General features: G+C 37.0%; 2 protein-coding genes across 2 annotated transcripts; both read right to left on the reverse strand.

Annotated features, from left to right (window-relative positions):
- Window positions 1–888: 888 nt before the first annotated feature.
- Window positions 889–11,839, reverse strand: zgc:112023 (PI-PLC X domain-containing protein 1). Its single transcript, XM_059570113.1, is given in 11 exon segments — window positions 889–1,141; window positions 2,142–2,245; window positions 2,247–2,320; window positions 3,016–3,135; window positions 3,543–3,587; window positions 3,661–3,756; window positions 3,759–3,794; window positions 4,332–4,404; window positions 11,454–11,541; window positions 11,622–11,685; window positions 11,816–11,839. Coding segments are annotated over 11 exon segments (972 nt in total). The 3' UTR covers window positions 889–893.
- Window positions 11,840–16,058: 4,219 nt separating this feature from the next.
- On the reverse strand, window positions 16,059–19,300 carry rgn (regucalcin). The gene is made up of 7 exons (XM_059570249.1): window positions 19,172–19,300; window positions 18,067–18,232; window positions 17,665–17,850; window positions 16,995–17,201; window positions 16,765–16,896; window positions 16,359–16,513; window positions 16,059–16,267 (listed from the first exon to the last, which is right to left on the reverse strand). The coding sequence occupies exons 2-7, from the start codon at window positions 18,227–18,229 to the stop codon at window positions 16,217–16,219; spliced, it is 894 nt and encodes a 297-aa protein (XP_059426232.1). The 5' UTR covers window positions 18,230–18,232; window positions 19,172–19,300; the 3' UTR covers window positions 16,059–16,216.
- Window positions 19,301–19,551: the final 251 nt, after the last annotated feature.

Here is a 19,551-nt window from a genome sequence, read left to right on the forward strand (position 1 = left end):
TCCCTCTCCAGATCTGTTCAGAATATTCTAAATAATTTGGAGAGCACACTAATACAAGGCATTGTTGGAAAAAAAGTAAAAAAATCTGCAAAATGATATCCAGGTTGCTAACTCTGGTATAAAAAAAAAAGTTGCCTATGAAACATGTTTTTTTGTCTTCAGATTAATGAGATGTTAAAATAACAATTAAACTTCTTTTAAGAAATTTCAGAAAATTCTTTGTGGTTATTTTCTGATTTTAAAAAGTCTGGAAAAACCATGCATAAAAAGTAAAACCCATGATTATTTACCTCATACAACCTACATAAACTGAGTGTGAAAGGCATCAGTGAGCTGGATTATCATTTAAGTAGATACTATAAATGTTAAGCACTTTAGAGAGTGCACTCAAAGGGGCGTCTAAAATTGGAGCCCACAGATACATGTTACCCACATAGACTGAAAGCCAAACAGAGTGTCAACAATAGATGAAGTCATGACAGGACATTAGACGTTACTAAAATTAAGTGTGACTCACTGGACAGGTAATGCTATAATCTATTGAGCCACTTAGTCTTTGATTATATCAATCTGCCTTTTCTGCCCTTTTGTCAAATATCCAAGAACAATCAGGAAAGAAGTTTAGTTTTTGACATTTCAGTAGATTGATTTAACTGTAAAGTTGCAGGTAACATTATTTTGAGACACGTAGCAAACAAAACCCTAAATATGGATTGCCTGTAGATGGCAGCATCGCACAAAACATCGTTTCCTCACAGTTTAGGGACTGTCATAAAAGACTAAAACAATATTAATATGTAAACATCAAAAACAACAAGGCTTCCATTAAAAATAACAAGATACACTGTAAGAAAGATGCTACATTTATGTAATGTTTATGGCAGATTTAAGGGTCAGGTCTCCTTTAAGAGTGTTTGATTGAGTCCAATAACCAGTTGGGTGAATTCATTTCTGAAAGCTCCCACAAAATCTGCACAGATGATGTTGACACATGATTTGCCTGGGCCTGGATGCTGCTGTTTGACCCAGTTCAAAAGCAGACTATAGGAGCTCAAGGCCATGCTTTGTAAAGACTGGCAAGGATGAGAGAGAACATAGTTGGCATCCTCAGTTAGGTTCAGACCAGCAGCAAAAAACTGACCTGAAAACAAATTCAGGGCAATAATTTAGGGAAAACAAGCTTTAATGGAAAATATTTTCTTTCCTTCCTACCGGCTTCTTCTTCTGAGACACAATTTCTAAATGTTCCTGCTCCTTTAGGCTACAACCATCAAACTTAGGACAGACTTTCAGACTGTACTGACTTGGTATGATATATTTTCTAACTGATCATACATTTGATTTTCAAAAACAAGATGATCATGAAGAATCCCAGAGACAAAACTTTAACACATGAAATCTAATAGAGTTACGCTACATTCAACAATTTCATTAAAGATCAGTCTAATATCTATTTATCTAAATCATACTAGCAACATGCTAAATCATGCTAGAAACATGCTAAAGCATGCAGTGTTGTAATAATGCTAGAAAAATGCTATAAATATTAAATAATGCTAGAAACTTGCTAGAAAGTTTTGAATAATGCTAACAACATGACAGCAATGTGCTTAAGTGCTAACTTGTTGCAAGCAATTAATGTTTCTAAATCATGTTAGAAATATTCTAACGTGTTAAAACTTAATAGAAATATGTTAGTAATGTGCTAATTTATGCTAGGAATGTGCTAAATCATGCTAGAAGCAACATGCTAGATAAGTGCTAAATCATGTTAGCACATTTTCAAACATATTAATGTGTTAAATCGTGGTAGTAATGTCAACTCGTGCTAGTAACTTGCTAACAATGTGCTATATCATGTTTCCTACATTTTAAAAATTTAGAAACATGCCTGTTGGTATGTTAGCAACATTCTAAAATATGCTAGTAATGTGTCAGATCATGCTTGAAACATGTTAGTTAGTAATGTACTTTAGCTAGCAACATGCTATATCATATAAGTAAGATGCTAAAACATGTCTGCAACATTTTATTGATATTCTCAGAGAAAAATCTTCAAACTGCAAATGTTGCAAAAATTTTCAAACTTTCTAACAAGGCTTTGTCAAGCCAACATCAAAGTTTGTCATCTAACTACTGACCTGGTCTTCCTTCTGTTTTTCTCTCCTCCAGGTAGGACATGACATGTTTTGGATCTGATGTATTTGCCCACCAATATTCACAGTGTGGCCACAATTCCTCATTCATACGCTGCTAAGTCATCATATGACAAAATAACCTGATAATTGTGATTCCAACACTGCTGTAGTGAGGGTATGGTCTGAAAAAAGTATCATAATCAAGAGATTACTGAAATATACAGTATGTGAGAAACAGTACATAAAAACAGTTACATGTCAGAAGTCATAGTAGGCTAAAAGTACCCGGATGACCAACTGCTTGCACTGAGATTCTGAAGTGGGCATTTGATTGACACTTTACTATCCCATGAGGCAACAGGAGATGATTTGTGAATGGCAGTGAAGTAACACAATTAATAATGGTTGATCACATGACAGTAACAACATGGCAGATGAAGTATGTCCAGATTTCATTCATATGAATTTTTTAATGGTAATAAAGTATTTTTTTAAACCAAATATTGCACCTACTAGATAGCATGTAATTTTAGATGCATATACAGTACAGTGTCTAAAATGTACTGTGCCCATGAATTATGAATTTGTTCAATTGATTAATCTAAATCATAGTTATGATTTTACTAAATAAAACCAAGGGCACATATTAGTACATTGTGGACACAATTTAAATCAAATAAGAAAAAAATAATAATCAAAAAAGTTAGCCATGAATGAATAATTTAATTTAACTTAATTTGTGGTCACAGTATCTTTTTTTGTCCATAATTATATATGCAGTGCTCTGTACCATTCAGATTTTTTTGTTACATTTACATTTATGTTACATAGTATTTGATAAAATTTGCATTTTTTAAAATACATGGAAATTACTTACATGATTGGGACAAATTTTATTGTCAAATGTGCTTATGAGGAATTGAATGAGATCTCAGTGTTGATCCAGGTTCATGCCATCAAAGGCAGAAAGTGCAATAATGATCACTTCCTTGGTGTGCTGATTGTCACGTTCGCGGTCCAGAAAACACAGGGAGAGAGATCCAAGTGCAGGAATGCTTTTTATTGGGATAATCCAGTTCGTAATCAGTCCAGGCAAGGGTCAAAACCAAAATAGCCAATGAACATAAACAGACACAAACACACGGGCAAGAACAAGACTTAGAATAAGACGTGATAACTACAGATTAACGTGAACATTTAAACAAGGACTCCGTGACACAGACTCAGACAGACCGGGTATAAATACACAAAAGGATAATGGGGAAACAGGAGACAGGTGGGGAACAATCAATTAACTCAAACAAGGAGGAAGGTGACCAAATAAGGGAACAGGAAGTGGTTATAAGATACACACCGTGGGAACAGGAGGACACCTAGTGGAAACCCAGGGAACACAACCCAGACACTGTGACACTGATCTAACCAGCGAGCAACTTCTGTGAGCACTTCCTTAAAATAACAAAACCACAACACGACTTGGAATGAGGAATTAAGATTCTTCTAAAATTCTGATCAGCCATACCTCCACTGTCAGAAGGGAGAAGAAGATACCATGTGCAAAGTAGAAAACTTTATCAGGGTCTTTTATCTTATGAGCTATTCTTAAATCAAGAAAAACCAAATGCCTAAATCCAGCTGGTTACAGATGCTATCTTCCTGGATAATAGTTTCAATAGTATCAATAGTTTGCTCACACTTAAGTTGATTTAAACCTATGTGACTTCTTAGAAACACCAAAGGAATCAGAAGGACTCAGTCACCATTCAAGGGATAGTTTCCACAAAAATGAAAATTCTGTCATAATTTACTCAGCCTCAAGTTGTTTCAAACCTGTATAAGTTTCTTTCTTCTGCTGAACACAAAAGATTATATTTTGAAGAATGTGTGTTCCCAAACAACTGACGGTAACCACTGACGTCCATAGTATTTTTTTCCTAACTATGAAAGTCAATGGCTACTGTCAACTGTTTTGTTACCAACATCCCTCAGAATATCTTATTTTGTTTTCAACAGAAGAAAGAAACTCAAACAGATTTAGAACAAACTAAAGGTGAGTAAATGACAGAATTTTCATTTTCAAGTGATATATCCCTTGATTTACTTTTGTCATATGTCAAAGATGCAATGAAAGTGGGGTGAAGGTGACTGAGGTTCTAACAGTGTTAGAACAACAAAATATCACATCGTCTGTACCTGTGTAGTCACCCATTTGATTATACACGGCCGAATGATACAAGGAAACCAAGTCACCTTTATTTATATAGCGCTTTAAAACAAAATACATTGCATCAAAGCAACTGAACAACATTCATTAGGAAAACAGTGTGTCAATAATGCAAAATGATAGTTAAAGGCAGTTCATCATTGAATTCAGTGATGTCATCTCTGTTCAGTTAAATAGTGTCTGTGCATTTTTTTGCAATCAAGTCAACGATATCGCTGTAGATGAAGTGACCCCAACTAAGCAAGCCAGAGGCGACAGCAGCAAGGAACCGAAACTCCATCGGTGACAGAATGGAGAAAAAAACCTTGGGAGAAACCAGGCTCAGTTGTGGGGCCAGTTCTCCTCTGACCAGACGAAACCAGTAGTTCAATTCCAGGCTGCAGCAAAGTCAGATTGTGCAGAAGAATCATCTATTTCCTGTGGTCTTGTCCTGGTGGTCCTCTGAGACAAGGTCTTTACAGGGGATCTGTATCTGGGGCTCTAGTTGTCCTGGTCTCCGCTGTCTTTCAGGGCAGTAGAGGTCCTTTCTAGGTGCTGATCCACCATCTGGTCTGGATACGTACTGGATCCGGGTGACTGCAGTGACCCTCTGATCTGGATACAGACTGGATCTGGTGGCTACGGTGACCTCGGAATAAGAGAGAAACAGACAAATATTAGCATAGATGCAATTCTTCTTATGATGTAGCAAGTACATAGGGTGTTATGGGAAGTGTTTCCGGTTCCAGGTAACCTAATTAATGCAGCCTAAAAACCCTTTAACGGATTTGGATATTAAAAGCATATTAGTATGTTATGTGTAAGCCAGGTTAAAGAGATGGGTCTTTAATCTAGATTTAAATTGCAAGAGTGTGTCTGCCTCCTGAACAATGTTAGGTAGGTTATTCCAGAGTTTAGGCGCCATATAGGAAAAGGATCTGCCGCCCGCAGTTGATTTTGATATTCTAGGTATTATCAAATTGCCTGAGTTTTGAGAACGTAGCGGACGTAGAGGATTATAATGTAAAAGGAGCTCATTCAAATACTGAGGTGCAAAACCATTCAGGGCTTTATAAGTAATAAGCAATATTTTCACATCTATACGATGTTTGATAGGGAGCCAGTGCAGTGTTGACAGGACCGGGCTAATATGGTCATACTTCCTGGTTCTAGTAAGAACTCTTGCTGCTGCATTTTGGACTAGCTGTAGTTTGTTTACTAAGCGTGCAGAACAACCACCCAATAAAGCATTACAATAATCTAACCTTGAGGATATAAATGCATGGATTAACATTTCTGCATTTGACATTGAGAGCATAGGCCGTAATTTAGATATATTTTTGAGATGGAAAAATACAGTTTTACAAATGCTAGAAACGTGGCTTTCTAAGGAAAGATTGCGATCAAATAGCACACCTAGGTTCCTAACTGATGACGAAGAATTGACAGAGCAACCATCAAGTCTTAGACAGTGTTCTAGGTTATTACAAGCAGAGTTTTTAGGTCCTATAATTAACACCTCTGTTTTTTCAGAATTTAGCAGTAAGAAATTACTCGTCATCCAGTTTTTTATATCGACTATGCATTCCATTAGTTTTTCAAATTGGTGTGTTTCACCGGGCCGCGAAGAAATATAGAGCTGAGTATCATCAGCATAACAGTGAAAGCTAACACCATGTTTCCTGATGATATCTCCCAAGGGTAACATATAAAACGTGAAGAGTAGCGGCCCTAGTACCTTGAGGTACTCCGTACTGCACTTGTGATCGATATGATACAGTACATCTTCATTCACTGCTACGAACTGATGGCGGTCATATAAGTACGATTTAAACCATGCTAATGCACTTCCATTGATGCCAACAAAGTGTTCAAGTCTATGCAAAAGAATGTTGTGGTCAATTGTGTCAAACGCAGCACTAAGATCCAATAAAACTAATAGAGAGATACACCCACGATCAGATGATAAGAGCAGATCATTTGTAACTCTAAGGAGAGCAGTCTCAGTACTATGATACGGTCTAAATCCTGACTGGAAATCCTCACATATACCATTTTTCTCTAAGAAGGAATATAATTGTGAGGATACCACCTTTTCTAGTATCTTGGACAGAAAAGGGAGATTCGAGATTGGTCTATAATTAGCTAGTTCTTTGGGGTCAAGTTGTGGTTTTCTGATGAGAAGCTTAATAACAGCCAGTTTGAAGGTTTTGGGGACATATCCTAATGACAATGAGGAATTAATAATAGTCAGAAGAGGATCTATGACTTCTGGAAGCACCTCTTTTAGGAGCTTAGATGGTATAGGGTCTAACATACATGTTGTTGGTTTAGATGATTTAACAAGTTTATACAATTCTTCTTCTCCTATAGTAGAGAATGAGTGGAACTGTTCCTCAGGGGGTCTATAGTGCACTGTCTGATGTGATACTGTAGCTGACGGCTGAATGGTTGCAATTTTATCTCTAATAGTATCGATTTTAGAAGTAAAGTAGTTCATAAAGTCAATACTGCTGTGGTGTTGGGAAATGTCAACACTTGTTGAGGCTTTATTTTTCGCTAATTTAGCCACTGTATTGAATAAATACCTGGGGTTATGTTTGTTTTCTTCTAAAAGAGAAGAAAAGTAATCGGATCTAGCAGTTTTTAATGCTTTTCTGTAGGATAGGTTACTTTCCCGCCAAGCAATACGAAATACCTCTAGTTTTGTTTTCCTCCAGCTGCGCTCCATTTTTCGGGCTGCTCTCTTTAGGGTGCGAGTATGCTCATTATATCATGGTGTCAAACATGGTGTGTTAATTTTTAGACACTATTAATGTCATTTCCCAAGAAAGGCCTAAAAATAGCTCATATAAATATTTGTAGTTTAAGAAATAAAATTCCAGACATAAGTAACACGTTAACATCTCATAATATTAATATTTTAGCTATTTCTGAAACTCATTTAGACAATACGTTTGATGATGCTGCAGTAGAAATACAGGAATATAGTATTTATAGAAGGGATAGGGATGTTTATGGGGGAGGAGTTGCCATGTACATTCAGAGCCACATTCCAGTTAAAATCAGAGAAGATCTAATGTCATGTGATGTCGAAATGTTATGGTTACAAGTTCACCTACCCCATTTAAAGCCTATGTTGATGGGATGCTGTTATAGGCCACCAGGGTCTGGCAATCAGTATCTTGACGATTTCGGAGAAATGTTTGAGCGAGCATGTGATGAAAATAGGGAAATTTATGTCCTGGGAGACCTTAACATTGATTTTCTTGCATCAAAATGTTCGCTGAAAAAGAAAATTCTTACTATAACCGGGGCCTGTAATCTGGTTCAGGTTATTAATCAGCCAACCAGGGAATTTGTTAATAAGACAGGACTTATATCATCCACATGTATAGATCATATTTATACTAATGTAGCTGATCTCTGTTCTAAAGCCGTTTCAATTTCGATCGGCTTTAGTGATCATAATTTGGTGGGCTTATCCAGGAAAACTAAAGTTCCAAAGGCGGGGCCGAAAATTGTATATAAAAGAATGTACAAGGGTTTTGACTGTGATTCATATGTGGAAGATGTTGGAAATATCTGTTGGTCTGATGTCATTCAACAGAAAGACCCAGATACTGCACTTAATGTATTCATGAAATTGTTGGCCCCAGTTATGGATAAGCATGCACCTGTTAGGAGGCTGACTGTTAGAGCTACTGGGGCTCCTTGGGTTGATGAAGAATTAAAAGGATACATGGGTCAAAGAGAAAATGCAAGAGAAGTGGCAAAGAAGTCTGGATTATTATATGTTTGGCAAATATATTGTAAATTGAGGAATTATGTTACCAACCTGAATAGAAAGAAGAAGAAACTGTACTATGAATCCAGGATTAATTGTATAAAATATGATGGGAAAAAGCTCTGGAGCACCTTAAATAATATCATGGGTAGGAAGAGTAATTTGATCCCATCATGGATTGAAGTGGAAGGATCGTTTATAACTAAACCTGTAGACATTGCAAATTATTTTAATGATTACTTCATTGATAAAGTTTGTAAATTAAGGCAGAAAATGCCAACATCATACTGTGAGTCAACTTATTTATGTATATCAGAAGAAATAATGAATGATAAGAATTGTTCATTTAAATTTCGAGAAGTGACAAGAGAAGAAGTAAAACAACTATTATTGTCTATTAATAATGACAAGCCACCCGGTACGGACAACCTGGATGGAAAGCTATTGAGGATGGTAGCAGACCATATTGCCACTCCCATACATTATATTTTTAATTTGAGTCTTGAGAGGAAAGTGTGCCCACAAGTGTGGAAAGAAGCAAAGGTGATCCCCTTAGCGAAAAATGCTCGTGCTGTTTTTTCTGGCTCTAATAGTCGACCAATTAGTTTGTTACCTGTTATAAGTAAACTTTTAGAAAAAATTGTATTTAACCAGATACAAGGTTATTTCACTATGAATGAATTGTTAAGCAAATACCAGCATGCTTATAGAGAAGGACATTCAACTTGTACAGCTCTTGCACAAATGACAGATGATTGGTTACATTATATTGATCACCAAAATATTGTCGGAGCAGTATTATTAGATTTTAGTGCTGCTTTTGACATAATCGACCATAGTTTGTTATTAGGGAAACTCAAATTTTATGGTTTTACACCATCTGCATTAGCATGGGTAGAGAGCTACTTGACAGATAGAACACAGAAGGTGTATTTCAATGGAAGCTTCTCTGAGGTGAGGTCTGTAGCATGTGGGATTCCACAAGGGTCTTCATTAGGACCATTGCTTTTTTCTATCTTTACGAATGATCTCCCACTGGTCTGTAAAAGAGCTTCTGTGTCTATGTATGCGGATGATGTAACGCTTTATATGCCTGCACCAGCTTTAGAAAATATTACTGCAGCTCTCAACAATGAGTTGCAGATGGTATTTAATTGGGTTACTGATAATAAACTTGTTTTAAATTTAACTAAGACTAAAAGTATTTTATTTGGAACTAAATGTTCATTAAAAACAAGGCCCATGTTGGATTTAGCACTAAATAATGTTGCTGTTGAGCAGGTACATGAAGTAAAGCTTCTTGGGGTAACCTTAGACTGTACTTTGTCGTGGTCAAGACATATAGAAGAAGTGGTGAAAAAGATGGGGAGAAATATATCTGTAGTTAAAAGGTGTTATTCATTTTTAAATCCATATTTAACTAAACATGTTTTGCAGACCCTAGTGTTATCACACTTAGATTATTGCTCTGTGGTTTGGTCAGGAACTACAAAGAAGAATTTAGGGAAACTACAGAGGGTTCAGAATAGAGCTGCTCGTTTAGCCCTTTGTTGTACAATAAGGGCTAATGTTAACAAAATGCACGGCAAACTCTTCTGGTTAACGGTTGATGGGAGGTTAAAAGCATCACTTCTTGGCTTTATAAATAAAATTAATGTATGGAAGACTCCTGACTGTCTGTATAGGCAACTTACTCTGAGTTCTAGTGTACATACCTATCCCACGAGGCATGCCGTCATTGGTAAATATATTATTCCAAAATCCAGAACAAACTCAAAACAACGTACAGTGTTGTATAGAGCTATGGTTGAATGGGACTCTCTTCCCTGTCATATTGTTAAAACTCAAAATAATATTGGTTTTAAAAAACAAATAAAGGAATTTTTTATGTTAGCTTATATTAGTAGATAGAGTACATTGTATGTGTTTGTGTGTATGTATATGTGTATGTGTAAGTGTATATGTACATATATGTGTGTATGTATGTATATATGTATTTTATGAGAATTTGTTGTTTCAGTGGATGATTGAGCATTGGTTGTGTATGTTGGTAATATGTTCATTTGTGTATTGATTATGTAGTGTGTTATATGTTGTGTGTGGACCCCAGAAAGAGTAGCGGATGCATTTTGTTGCATCAGCTAATGGGGATCCTAATAAATAAATAAATAAACTGTTTTCCTTAGCCTTCCTTAAGCGTAAAGGAGCAACTGTATTTAAAGTGCTAGAAAAGAGAGAGTCTATAGTTTCTGTTACATCATCAAGTTGTTCTGAGGTTTTGGATATGCTAAGGAATTTGGATACATCAGGAAGATAACTTAAAAAGCAGTCTTTTGTGGTAGAAGTGATGGTTCTTCCATACTTGTAACAAGAAGTAGAATTTACAATTTTGGCTATATGAAGTTTGCACAGAACTAAATAATGATCTGAGATATCATCACTTGGCTGAATAATTTCAACACTATCAACATCAATTCCATGTGACAGTATTAAATCTAGAGTATGATCTCGACAATGTGTAGGTCCTGAAACGTGTTGTCTAACCCCAATAGAGTTCAAAATGTCTATAAATGCTGATCCCAATGCATCTTTTTCATTATCAACATGGATATTAAAATCACCAACTATTAAAACTTTATCTGCAGCCAGAACTAACTCGGATGTAAAATCACCAAACTCTTTAATAAAGTCTGTATGGTGCCCTGGTGGCCTGTATACAGTAGCCAGTACAAACATAACAGGGGATTTATCATTAACATTTGTTTCTCTGGATAATGTTATATGAAGCACCATTACTTCAAACGAGTTATACTTGAAGCCTGCCCTCTGAGAAATCCTGAAAACGTTGTTATAAATTGAAGCAACACCTCCCCCTTTGCCTTTTAGACGCGGCTCATGTTTATAACAGTAATCTTGGGGGGTGGACTCATTTAAAATAATGTAATCATCATGTTTTAGCCAGGTTTCTGTCAAACAGAGTACATCTAAATTATGATCAGTGATCATATTATTTACAAAAAGTGTTTTCGTAGAAAGGGATCTGATATTCAATAAGCCAAGCTTTATCATTTGTTTATCCATATTGCATTTGTTTTTTATTTGTTGAACCTCAATTAAATTGTTAATCTTAACTTGGTTTGGACATTTTTTGTATTTTCTAGTTCGGGGAACAGACACAGTCTCTATAGTGTGATATCTAGGTGAAAGAGTCTCTATGTGCTGAGAATTAACTGACCTCTGTGACGGGAGGCAGCTAGCAGACGGTCGGTTTAGCCAGTCTGCTTCATGACCTGGGCCCCAGTTAGTCAAGTATAAACTCTAAGACCAATTGTCTAATAGTTGAAGCAACCTCAGGGAAGACTTCAGTACTGAGGGACATTCATCTAAACAGTAAGTCATGGTGTCATGACTTCCTGAAAAACAGATGCTGAAATTTTTAATCAGTAAAAATTGTGAAATAAAACATGGAAATAATCAAATGTAGCTGACTTACCGGGTATAGCGAGATTCCACAGCGGAATGTCCCAAAAACCCGAGGGCATCTCGGATATCCAGTCCTAACAACAGCTGGAGATGCATAATCTTTCTTCATCCTCCATTTGTTACGTGTTCTATGAACAATTAACCTAAACACTTGTATTACTCACTGTACCAACCTCTTCACATCGGCCGCTGTAACAAAATAACCACTGTTTCCGCGTTTATCTTCATGGGATGCCAGACAGAAACACCTTGTTAAATGATGTATAGAAGTGCTGCTTTGTACAGAAGTACAGCAGTGTTTGACGAGATCATTATAACTGTGAAAAACAGCAGGTCGATCTCTTGACACTTTTCATTTCTTGAAGAGACCCAAAACAACAACACTGGCTCACATGTGATTTTTTTTTTGTTTATTTTTTTATTTTGTTATAACAAGAAAGGAATAAAACATTTTTTCCCTCTGAGCATTTTTTTTTTTACAAATATCAGACTTACATGTAAGGGATTTTTAAGCTATTGGCATCTTAACTCACCTGGTCTTCCCTTTTGTTTCTGGTTTTTAAGGTATGAAATGACCTCCTTGGGGTCTGAATTATCGATTTGAGGCCACAAAACAGAATCGTCAACACTTCTGTTGTCATAAGAGAGGATGACCTGGTAGCCACTTTCCCAGCAGTCCTTGAGTGAGGGCTTCACATAAATTGGGGAGAACAAGTTTGAACTTCACATAAATTGGGGGGAAAAAAAGTTTGAATGATTATTAACTCATTGCTGGAACCATTTGCATAATATGCTGAGGTCCCTGAATGAATTATTTCCCTCAGTTTATGAGGATATGGCAAAGGGTATGTATGTACCACTTGAGGCGTAGTTTAGTTTTGAAGTGCTCTTTGAGGAAGTTGTTCAGGTCGGTGTGTTGATCGGCTGATATTTCTTTGAAATGTGAGAAAGCAAGGATGACAACCTCCGTAGTGTGCTGTCCTAACAATCTCTCCAGTTCTGTCATTCCCTCCTGTGGTGATTCAAGGTTAGCTGTCATTACAGTTTTCCCATTAAGCTGTTAAATGCAATTAACTTAAAAAGAATAACATGAAAATGAATCAGGGTAATAACCTTCACAGTCATTGTTGTGTATAGTCCATGATCGAAGAATAAATCACTTGATTCAGGCTTCCCAGCAACCCTCAGATCAAAGTATTGCATACCCACATGAGTCTGCTCAGAGATGTTTTTTTTTCTGGACAATCACTTGAAAACATGAACATAGACTTGCTCCTGACATTTATGTGACATTACCTGAGCAGTCATCCATTTTTTGACAATGGGCTTTAAGAAAGTACTGAACATCTTGTCCAAGGCCTTTATATTTTTAGGTTCCAGTACTGAAGAGTACTGTATCCAAGCTGTATGCCATAGCATCATGGTTCCCTTAAAGAAATGTCTGTTCTGTTTCAGTTCACACAGCATCCTATGTCCACTTCATGTTTGTTGTATGTGATGATACGTTTATATAATGTAAGTTTAATGGATAGTTTGGAAAATTTGAATATGATTATAAACTCTTGAAATCTACAATTCCAGAGGTTATTTAAATTCAAAACTTTTATCTTATTATTTCAGGTTATGCTGAAAGATTCACAAAAACAGCAAACCAACAAACAAAACGAATGAATCCATTCAACCTTTGCACCACAACCCTTAGGTCTACTTAGTATCCTTAAAGTCAACACGAAACCGATCCTATTCACCCTTCTTAAAGGTCCCGTTCTTTGTGATCCCATGTTTTAAACTTTAGTTGGTGTGTAATGTTGTTGTTAGAGTATAAAAAATATCTGTAAAATTCTAATGCTCAAAGTTCAATGCCAAGCGAGATATTTTATTTAACAGAATTCGCCTACAATGAACGACCCGTTTGGATTACATCCCTCTAGTTCCTGCAGTAATGACGTCACTAAAGCAGTTTTTTGCCTAACCTCCGCCCACATCAATACCCAAAAAAGGGGGCGTGGCCTTGTTGCGCTCCGACGGAGAAGAGGAAGAGTTGCGTTTGTCGCCATGTCGTCGAAACGCTGTTATTTTCATCTCGGAGTCCAATCATCTTTGTTTGGCCTTCCCAGGGACGCTGTACTTGGAGATGAATGGTTACAATTTATGTCTAACTCGGTTCCCGAAAATTATAATCCACATGTAAAACTATGTGCAGCACATTTTGCTGAGGACAGCTTGCAGAGGACAGCTTCCTCAATCTCAATCAGTTTGATGCCGGATTCGCACAAAGATTATTCCTGAAAGATGGAGCAGTTCCCTCTTTGTCTGGAGAAGGCGTTGTTTATGGACCACAACCGGAAGTGTATTTTATTATTTAAGTTGGTTCGTTTAACAGTTTCTGTAACTTATTACACAAAGGGCAACACTATTTAGCTTTGTTAACTAGATGTTAGGGCTGTGCAAAAAAATCAAAAGAGATTTTCATGCGCATCTCGTCAGTAAAAACGCTCCTGTGATTACATCTCCAGCGTACACGTAAATCTTTTGCACATAATATACATGTACATACATGGAACACACTATACTAATTATATTTATATTTATATACACATACACTTATTTATCCAAACACACATACTTAACGTACAGTTAAAATTTTTCCACATAATATACATGTACATACATAAATGCTCATTTAAATATACCTGCCATACATTGTCAATTTGTATATTGTCAATCCTTACCCACCTATTTGTATTTTTTATTCCTTATTGTGTTTTTTGTTCTGTCGCTGTTATGTTGCACTGCGGAGCTCTGTCACGAAAACAAATTCCTCGTATGTGTGAACATACCTGGCAATAAAGCTCATTCTGATACTGATTCTGATTCACATGCTCCTGCCCACTTGCTTCTCAAAACGAACCCAATCGCGTTTCCTGGAGGGCAGCCTGCGCTCAGCTGCTGTCGAATCACAACACAGGAACCGCTGGCCCACTCAGAACTCCTTACATATTTCTGAAGGAGGGACTTCATAGAACAAGGAAGTCATCAGCCCGTTTTTATGACAGTGAAAACAGCGGTATAAAGATAGGTGAATTGCGAAACATGAACACATGTTATATTGCACACTGTAAACACAATCAAAGCTTCAAAGAAGCGCAAAAATGGGACTTTTAATGCATAAATCCCTTTATTTTCAGCCTCTTCCTTCCAACCATTATTTTGGCATATAACAGCAACTTTTCCCACTAAAATCAGGTCCTGTTCCACATTTTCTCACTGAAATCGTTTTTGTCAGGGTTTTGCACTCTCACTCTGTTTTGTTTTGTTTCTTGTGTTAGCACATGGCCTTGTTAATTGTTTTCTCGGCCATGTGCTCCTTTAGCCCCTCCTCCTTGTTTCCTTTCTACCACGCCCTCTTGTTAGCCTGGTTAGTCTAATTGTGCTCACCTGTCCCCCATATATTTTCCTCCCTATTTATAGTACCCCTTACCGGTTTGTGTTTGTGGTCATTTTCACCTCCTCTGTCTCTTTCCCAGTTGGTCTTGTGGCGTCTAGTTCTCGTAGTTCCATGTTCTTGTCTTGCTCCTTGTTTTAGTAATTTCTTTTTCTTTTTTTTAATAGTTTAGTTCTTCTAGTCCTGAGTCTTGGTTTTGTTTGATACTCGAAGTTGGTTAAATTGGTAATAGTTTCTTACTTATTTTGTTACTTTAGTCTTTATTAGTTCATTGATTTATTTTCCCTTGTCTTGGGAACAAGGGAAAATTGTTTTGTTTCTGAGGAGCTTTGTCCTGTCTAGTCTTGTCTTCGAGTTCCTGACCTGGTTCTACCTGCCTGGCACTTGGTCTGCTTCAGAGTCGGCAGTCAACAAGTGTGTGTGTGTAAGCTCTGCTCTATGGTGCCTTGTGTGGTGTTTTCCATCAGCCTGGTCTTGCCGCCCCCTCTGTTGCCAAAGTATTCTACCTGTTGTTTTCTGAAGCTGTCCCAGTGGCCTTCCCTAGCTGTTTGTTTACTGTGTTCCTGTTGTGGAATCACTTGTGCACTTCACTACCCTCTTGTATCTCTCTTGTCTGTTTTGGTTAATAAACCCTCATTATCTCACAATGCAATAGGGTCCTCCTTCCAGATCCCTGACAGTTTTACTCTGAAATACAGATTATGGATGTAAAATAGTTTGAACAGTTTGTCATTTGGACATGGAAGGGAAATTGTCAATCACAATTACTTACATTTTAAAATCATGATCATCTGACTAACTTCAGCAGCAGAGCCAAACCAACCTCACATTTGTGGTTAATATACAAGTTACCCTAAATGACCCAAAAATACATCCCTTAAAATAATGTCCTGAAATGTGTGCAAAGTCACATATTGCTCTTTGAGTAGATTATTTAAATTTAATAACATTAAATTCCTATTCCTATTACACATGCAATTACATTTTTTTTTTTTTTTTACAAAATGCTTGTGCCGGTTAATTGTCTAATATTAGAAAGGTACGATTTTTCTAATATTATGAGGTGCAGGTATCAAATATACTGCATGATTAGAACAATAAAGTTGTATCGTGACTGCAAAATGATCATGAGGCTTTCAATAACAATTTTTCCTTTGTTTTCATCCAGTGTAAGAGAATGGTGGGATGCCCTTCACTCCTAAACCAGACACCTATGATAGGAATAAAGCACATAATGTCATTATGTGTCAGAGCTGATGTCAAGCTACTTTGAGCATGATATGAAATAGGATTAATATATACCTTAAATATGCAGCCAGCTTCCGGATGCTTGGCCAGTGAATCTGCATCCATGCCTGCATACGCTGAGGTGACATAGAGATCACTGTAGTCTTTCCCTCCGAAACAGCATGAAGTGGTTTTCTCAGCTGGTAGTTTCACTGTCTGCAGCCGTTTGCCTTTGAAGGGAAGCCCATTACCGTTCAACAACTGAAAGATTGGACTGATCTTTGATTTCCATTTAGACTCATCTCAATTTAAAAACAGTTGTGATGCTTAATTTCTTTTTCTTTTTTTTTGTGGAAACAGAGATACGAAACTTTGTGTATGAACATTTAAATATGGGAATGTTTCTGTCATAAACATGAATTTAAAGGCCAATTATGGAAGCAACATTGTGGAGACTTTTTAACTATGTTATGTTACACACCTGTTTGTGGGTCGATACGCAGCACTCTTCCTGCATTGTAGCAGGCAACCCACAGTTTGCCCTCTGTGTCTATGCACATACCGTCTGGTGTGCCCTCATCTTTCTCCATGTTGTAAACCATTCTGCGGTTAGCTTAAACAGAAATAAATAAATACACAGATTTTACAAAACCACTCTATCTTAATTTTTACATCAAGACCACAGTCCAATGCAATGCGAAACAAACTCACACAGCCCTCCTGTCTGGATGTCATAATCAAACGCCTCCACCATAAACGCCAGGCTGTCAATGTAGTAGAAGATGCGGTGATCCAGTGACCAGTCCAAACCATTGGAGAGGTGCACTTGGTCAAAATGCTGGACAACAGAGTGGTCAGGAAGAAGGGTGTATAGTGCCCCATCCGTCACATCAGGCTTCATGTCCAAACCCATGGTACCTGCACACAAGTAAAGGAGAAGTGCCAATGACGCAGTCCAAATGGGAATAATTCAACTGGTTTATTTAAAGAATTAAAGGTTTAGTTAACCCCAAAATGACAATTCTCTCATCATTTACTCACCCCTATGTCATTCCAAACTTGTATGACTTTCTTTCTTCAGTTTCTGTTCCCATTGACTTGTATGCATACAAAGGAAATCATTGGGAATCAAAACTGTTTGGTTCTTCATACATTCTACATAATATCTTCTTTTGTATTCAGCAGAAGAAAAAATGCATACATGTTTGGAATGACATAAAGCTGAGTAAATGATGACAGAATTTCTATTTTTGTGTGAACTACATCTTTATATTCAGCCAGAAACTATTATCAGCTTCTGTAAATTCTGTAAAAACCAAAACTACAATGCAAAATGACAAACTGTCACAAGATCACAACACTGATTTCTCTCACACAGTACCTGCAAAAAACCTGCCAGCTGGATCTACTTTTCCATCATTGAAGCGGGTGTTTGGTTTTTCCCTGTCATCAACATTGGCGACAGGTGTAACTGAACGCTTTACCCAGTCAACAAATGCAAACCGAGTTCCCTCTGCGATGACGTAACCACCTGCCCGCCGTGGAACCACAGAGCCTACAAGTTTCTCTGTGCAAAGAGAAGACATTTGAATTCATCGACATTATAATGCATGCTAATTTAATTTGAATCAATGTGTAATGCACCTTTAAATAAAATGCAAACTCAAAACAGTAACAACATGATTTTTATTTTGGGAATTAATTATTTGGTTGCATTTTCCTTGAAAGTCACTAAAAATGCAGCCCACACATACAACTAAACTTTCCATGTCTTCAGGCTTACCTGTGGCAATGCTGTCTATTTGATTGGTCAGTGAGTTCCACCGGCTGACCCTTTTACCCATAATATCAACGTACAACAAAGTGGAGTCCTTCTCCTCCCAGACCGGACTTTCACCGACTTCATTCTGTTCTTTGATAACAGATTCAACTTTTATGGATGACATGACCTGAAACGCACAAGTGAAGTTCAAGTAATTGTATGACGTCCTCAAACAACCTTTACCTTAGAAACTGCTTAGTTAAGATCAAGGAAAACAAAGTTCAGTACAAGAAGACACATGCTCTTGTAGTTTACACTCTAGAATAAACTAAACTTGAAAGCTTTATTTTAGCAGGCATTATGATATTTATAACAGAATTAAAAAAAAAACTCTTACAAAATAAATAGATATGTATAAATATGTAAGATAGATATGTAAAAAAAAAAAAAAAAAAAAACTGTAGTCAAACTGATTTCCCCAGAACACCGCCCCCGTCTGTTATGGGTCGTCTGTTATTGGTCGAGCAAAAATTTAGTCCTCCCCCAAACACACGCCATTGGTCGAAACAAATATGCTGCACTGATAGCCACACTATTATTGAGTACATAAAATACATTTAATATGGATTATTAACCTAAATAAATTATTATTTCTCTTTGTTTGAGCTACGAATGAACGTGACAGCTGATTGTATATTAATACAATGTAACTGTATTCATAATCATAACCGTAATCACCTCGATAATTCATTTGACACTTGCTGACGAATTAATGTTAAATGACAGTCATACAGAGCATTGCTCATTCACAATTTGTCGTTAATCACGCTCGTGTCTACACGACTCATCTGTTATTGAAATACACTGGAAACTCTTCAACATTAATCGACTATGTACTGAAAAATTGGCTTTAAGACAATGGATTTTTTAAGACATATACCGTTATGATGTTTCATTTAACGAAGTTACACCAACAAAACCAAGAGAAACAATAAGAACTGTAAAGAGCAGCAATTTTGGATAAGACTGAACTACAAAATCACGTGATAAAGAAGGCATGCAGCTTTTGTGGAAACAGTTTGTATTGGACATCGTATTTCCTGCAAACCAAGACGTTTTGTCTTACCTTTTTAAACTATATCCTCTTTGGTCGCTGTTCTTGCAAAAAGTTTCCAACTTTGCAACGTTTCCGCCTGTAAATGTCACGTGACGTGACAGTGACAATAGAGCGCCCTCTTAGGTCTCTGCAGGAAAGTAATGGGAGTTACCAGATATCAAACCATGATACCTGATTGGTTGACGTCATAGTGACGTTAGGTTTAGGGGTGGGGTTGGGTAAGGGGGCTCATTTAAATTGCATGATTTAGAAACACCCAGCAGTTTGAAAACACCCACAAGGTGATAGACGCCCACTTTTGCTCTGCAGAGACCTAAGTCTCCCCTCTTGTCTCATGCATTTGGTTTAAACACACCCTAAAATAAGGATAAAGGTGCAAGAGAGAGGAG

Source organism: Carassius carassius, chromosome 17 (assembly GCF_963082965.1).
Source record: "Carassius carassius chromosome 17, fCarCar2.1, whole genome shotgun sequence".
Classification (NCBI taxonomy): Eukaryota; Metazoa; Chordata; class Actinopteri; order Cypriniformes; family Cyprinidae; genus Carassius; species Carassius carassius.